General features: G+C 45.5%; 1 protein-coding gene across 1 annotated transcript; it reads left to right on the plus strand.

Annotated features, from left to right (window-relative positions):
* Positions 1–694: 694 nt before the first annotated feature.
* Positions 695–5585, plus strand: Adora3 (adenosine A3 receptor). The gene is made up of 2 exons (XM_036190685.1): positions 695–1354; positions 4100–5585. Exons 1-2 carry the CDS (start codon positions 1002–1004, stop codon positions 4704–4706), a joined length of 960 nt encoding a protein of 319 aa, XP_036046578.1. The 5' UTR covers positions 695–1001; the 3' UTR covers positions 4707–5585.

The raw sequence follows: 5585 nt of genomic DNA on the forward strand, positions 1-5585 counted from the left end.
CCTTGACTGACCTAGACTCTTTAGTTAGACCTGGATGGCCTCAAACTCATGGTGATTGCCTGCCTGTGACTCCCCAGTGCTGGTAGAAATATTACCAAGTCAGTGTTTCCATCTCTTCTACTCAATCCCATCCCTACACTCATCTGGTCCCTGATTCTACCCCTTACTTGATCACTGATTCTACCCCGTACCGTGTGTGTGTGTGTGTGTGTGTGTGTGTGTGTGTGTGTGTGTGTGTGTGTGTGTGTGTGTGTGTTGTGATGGGGGTGGTACCCAGGGCCTGATGCATGCCAGTCAATCATTCTACTGCTGAGATATATCTCTAGCTCCCTATATCCCCATTTAAGAATTTTTTTTTTTTTTTTTTTAGAAATGTCTGTTAAATTACTTAGAGGCTGGCCTTAAACTCACTCTGTGACTGAGACAGGCCTTGACTCTCCCTGCTGCCTTAGCTTCCCATGTAGCTGAGAGTGTCGGCTTTCACTATCAGACCCCACTCTCGTCTTCTCTTTGAGCTGTCTGCACGCGACTCATGCCAGCTTCCTAGGCTCTTCCTACCTTTTTTTTTTTTTTTTTTCTTTTTCTGAGGGTTCCTGGCCCTGTACTTCCTCTTGGACTATCTCACTTCTTGAAACATGCTAAAGAGGGGTACTTATCTTGATGGAGCTTGAAAAGTCCTCTGGGAGTGGGGGCAGGGGAAGGCAGAAGCCTTGACTGCATCTGTCTGGGGAAGTAAGGACAGCAACACTCTCGGATTTAGTTGCATAGAACTGTGTCCCCCAGGTCACTGGGAGACCAGGGATGTGTGGCTGAAGTCTATGGTCCTGTAATGGGCCCTTTTTGAGAAGAGTCTCCAAGAGAGCATCACACCGGAAGGAATGAAGGAATTGTGAGTTCCTGACTGCTGCGGATTTCTGGGCAGATGTCTGGCAAGAGCTAGGTCCACCAGCCCCATATACATCCTGCTGACAAACCTGTCACCGAAGCTTCTCTGAGACAGCATGAAACCTGACAATACCACAACAGAGTTGTGGTTGAAAGTCACCTACATCTCCATGGAGGTTGTCATCGGGCTCTGCGCTGTGGTGGGCAACATGCTGGTCATCTGGGTGGTCAAGCTGAACCCCAGTCTGAGGACCACCACCTTCTATTTCATAGTCTCCCTAGCACTGGCTGACATCGCTGTTGGGGTGTTGGTCATGCCGTTAGCTATTGCTGTCAGCCTGGAAGTCGAGATGCACTTCTATGCCTGCCTTTTCATGTCCTGCGTGCTTCTGATCTTCACCCACGCTTCCATCATGTCCTTGCTGGCCATTGCCGTAGACCGATACCTGAGGGTCAAGTTGACGGTCAGGTAACCTGCTTGGAGAAGGGTGGGGCAGCCTTGAGAGAGAGGGACGGCTGGAAAGTAGAACTGCCAAGTTTGGCTCCCAGACCTATTCAGTGGAAAGGAACCAAAACTGGCCTCGGTGTTTACAAAGGGCAGCAGACATCTTTGTACCATATAGTTTGTGCAGAGGTTAGACATGAAGACCCGAGACTCAGGAACAGGAAACGGGGGCACTCTGAGACCTTCTCCGTTGACCATGGGGTAGCCAAAGATGATGAAAGCCCGATGTATCTTTAAAAGTCTGATCTCAAGTTTTCAAAATGAGAGAGTCTAGTAGATAGGATATCTTGTTTTAGGAGAAGTAGAAAGATTAGTGTGAGAAGAGATAAGCAGCTGGATGTGTGGCTTTGCAGATGTAGGTTAGATTTTAACGTTGCTTCCGTCTGAGTCTGTCCTGATGTTGAAAAAAGATTCTAAAAAATAGATTTTTGCCTGGTGGTAGTGGCACACTCCTTTAATCCCAGCACTCAGGAGGAGAGGCAGGTGGATCTCTGTGAGTTCGAGACCAGCCTGGTCCACGGAGTGAGTTACAGGACAGTCGGGGCTACACAGCGAAACTCTTGAAAAATGAAAAAAAAAATGGTGTATTTTCTTTTTCCTTTTTTTTGTTTTAATAAAGTGTAAAACACTTCTGAGACAAAGACATTTTTGTAGTATGTGACCATGTGAAGAGGGCAGACAACCCAAGGAGAAATCCCATTTCCTGGTTCCTTCCAGTTTCTCTTGGGGGAAAGAGCATGGCGAGGAAGCTCCAAATAGGCTGTAGATGAAAACAAGTCTGGGTTCTTCTCCCTGGTCTTGTGATCTGGCCTTGGGCAAGTTGTTAGCTTTCTCTGCTTCAGTCTCCAGGTCTCTGAGTGCTTCTGAGCACCTGAACCGGCTTCACCTTTTCTGACTTGTAGACTACCACTTCTGGCTTCTCTATGTTGCCTAATGCCATTTTACATTTTTTAGATCTATAAAATGAAAATAATAATTTTATCTTTATAAGGTTAAGTCAATAAAGTTAGTAAATAAAAACCCCTGTCACCGAATCTGTGTTCAATACATGGTAGCTGTGCCGCTGCTGCCACCAATAAAATAGAAGTTGTCATAGAATATCTTTTGTTAGCTGTGAGGTTTAGTTAAGTCTTAGTTTCTCTCTTTTGTAGTCTGTTTCAGGCTATTTAGGAAGGATGGTTTAAGGAGAAACTATGACTCGCCGGGAAGAAACTATTAAGGGCTCTGAAACATTTCAACATAACCATAAGAAAACACTGATTTACTCAAAGACCAGAACAGATGCCCACGTGAAAATGGGTCAGGTAGAGTAACTTATGGAAGGGTAGAGTAACTTATGGAAGGGTAGAGTAACTATGGAAGGGTAGAGTAACTTATGGAAGGATAGAGTAACTTATGGAAGGGTAGAGTAACTTATGGAAGGGTAGAGTAACTATGGAAGGGTAGAGTAACTTATGGAAGGGTAGAGTAGCTTATGGAAGGGTAGAGTAACTATGGAAGGGTAGAGTAACTATGGAAGGGTAGAGTAACTTATGGAAGGGTAGAGTAGCTTATGGAAGGGTAGAGTAACTATGGAAGGGTAGAGTAACTTATGGAAGGGTAGAGTAACTTATGGAAGGGTAGAGTAGCTTATGGAAGGGTAGAGTAACTATGGAAGGGTAGAGTAACTTATGGAAGGGTAGAGTAACTTATGGAAGGGTAGAGTAACTTATGGAAGGGTAGAGTAACTTATGGAAGGGTAGAGTAACTTATGGAAGGGTAGAGTAACTTATGGAAGGGTAGAGTAACTTATGGAAGGGTAGAGTAACTTATGGAAGGGTAGAGTAGCTTATGGAAGGGTAGAGTAACTTATGGAAGGGTAGAGTAACTATGGAAGGGTAGAGTAACTTATGGAAGGGTAGTGTCACTTATGGAAGGGTAGAATAACTTATGGAAGGGTAGAGTAACTTATGGAAGGGTAGAGTAACTATGGAAGGGTAGAGTAACTATGGAAGGGTAGAGTAACTATGGAAGGGTAGAGTAACTATGGAAGGGTAGAGTAACTATGGAAGGGTAGAGTAACTATGGAAGGGTAGAGTAACTATGGAAGGGTAGAGTAACTATGGAAGGGTAAAGTAACTTATGGAAGGATAGGGTAACTTATGAGCTCCAGGACAATAGCCAACCATAACTGCGCAGAGCACAGCATACCAGCAGGCTTTGGGGGAGATTCTCATCAGTGTGTGTGTGGGGGGGGGTCCCAAGATTTAAGCAACTCTTCCATTGCAGGACAGGGAGGTGCTGGACAGATGGCTCAGTAGAGAAAAGCACTTGCTATTCTTGCAGAGGACTCAGGTTCCATTCCCAGCACCCAGTACTGTCTGTAACTCCAGTTCCAGGAGATCCAGTGCCTTCATCTGACCACCCTGGGCACCAGGCGTGCACGTGGTTTTATGGACATGCATGCAAGTAAAACATTCATATACATAAAATAAATCTGAAAAAAAAAAGAAGTCTCAGAGCCATGATTAAGTGGAGGCATGTAGGTACCTGATTTTGGAAACATATTGCTGATCATTCTAGATTGTTGTTGTTGTTTTTTAATGTCACCTTACACTATGGGTATTTCATCTCTCAGCAGAAGATGAAGGAGCTTATTTTCTCTTCCTCCCTTTCTCCCAACTAGTCATTTCCTGTTGTGAACTCACTAACTTTTTTCCATTCAAACAGATATAGGACGGTCACCACTCAAAGAAGAATATGGCTATCCTTGGGCCTTTGCTGGCTAGTATCCTTCCTGGTGGGACTGACCCCCATGTTTGGCTGGAATAGAAAAATGACTTCAGGGCTCCCCCAAAATAGTACCACCCTTTTGTGCCATTTCCGTTCCGTGGTGTGTCTGGACTACATGGTCTTCTTCAGTTTTATCACTTGGATCCTCATCCCCCTCATTGTCATGTGCATCATCTATCTGGACATCTTCTACATCCTCCGCAACAAGCTCAGTCAGAACTTGTCTGGCTTCAGAGAGACGCGTGCATTTTACGGACGGGAATTCAAGACAGCCAAGTCCCTGTTTCTGGTTCTCTTCTTGTTTGCTTTGTGCTGGTTGCCTTTGTCCATCATCAACCTTGTTTCCTACTTTAACGTTCACATACCAGAGGTCGCAATGTGCCTGGGGATCCTGTTGTCCCATGCGAACTCTATGATGAACCCCATTGTCTACGCCTGCAAAATAAAAAAGTTCAAGGAAACCTACTTTCTGATCCTCAGAGCTTGTAGGGTCTGTCAGACCTCAGTTTCCTTGGACTCGAGTACTGAGCAGGCCACTGACTAGTTGCCATGACACACAAAGAACAACCTCACAGTTCGCCTTATCAGACATTCTTGTTTCCTTCCACTGCAGTGCGGTCATCTGGCCGGTGGCCACACAGTCTCACTGCTCCCTGTTTCTGCTTCAGTTGTTTTCTTGCTCTTCTCTGACAGTTCTGTGGATGCCTGACATGAAGACCACGCATTACCAAGTATCACGGACTGTGTTCTTCCTTCCCAGACACAAGAAGAAATGGAATCTTGAGGGAGTCTTGTCTTACCAAAGAAAGATTCTAGCTGGGCTGGATGGACAGAATCTGCTCTGAAAGGTTCCGAAGATGTTGAGAACAGAAGGAGTGAGCTGAGTTTAAGGAGGGCTGAAACTGCCAGATTCACCTGTGTGGGTGTGATTAAGTAAATAAAAGATGATGGCCAACTGTTGTGCAGCTCTCGGCTGGGATCACTCGGGGGCTTGGAGCCACAGTGGATTGCTCTTGGCATTCATCCTGCTTGCTTCCTGGAACACTGTTCCAAAGTGCAGCAGCCTCACCGCTGTAGATGATTGTCCTCCCTGGGAGGTGGTCTGGCATGCAAGGCTCTGATGCTCTTGGCGTCCAAGGCAACTGCGGGTTTAGGACTGCTGGAGATCTTTAGGTGTGCTTTGTAAGTCTGGGACAGGACATTTAAGAAAGCTGGCACTAAGATGTTAACTTTTAGCTTTGTGGCTTCAGCCTGTAAGGAGGAGTGAAATAGGTTAGTCAGGTAAAACCTGTAAAAGGTACAAGATCTTATACTGCTACTCTGTATCGGTTACTTTTCTGTTGCTGCGACAAAGTATCATGACCAAGACAATGCATAGAAGTGTTGATTTGGGCTTCTGGGTCCAGAGGGGTAAGAGGCTATG

Source organism: Onychomys torridus, chromosome 6 (assembly GCF_903995425.1).
Source record: "Onychomys torridus chromosome 6, mOncTor1.1, whole genome shotgun sequence".
NCBI lineage: Eukaryota > Metazoa > Chordata > Mammalia > Rodentia > Cricetidae > Onychomys > Onychomys torridus.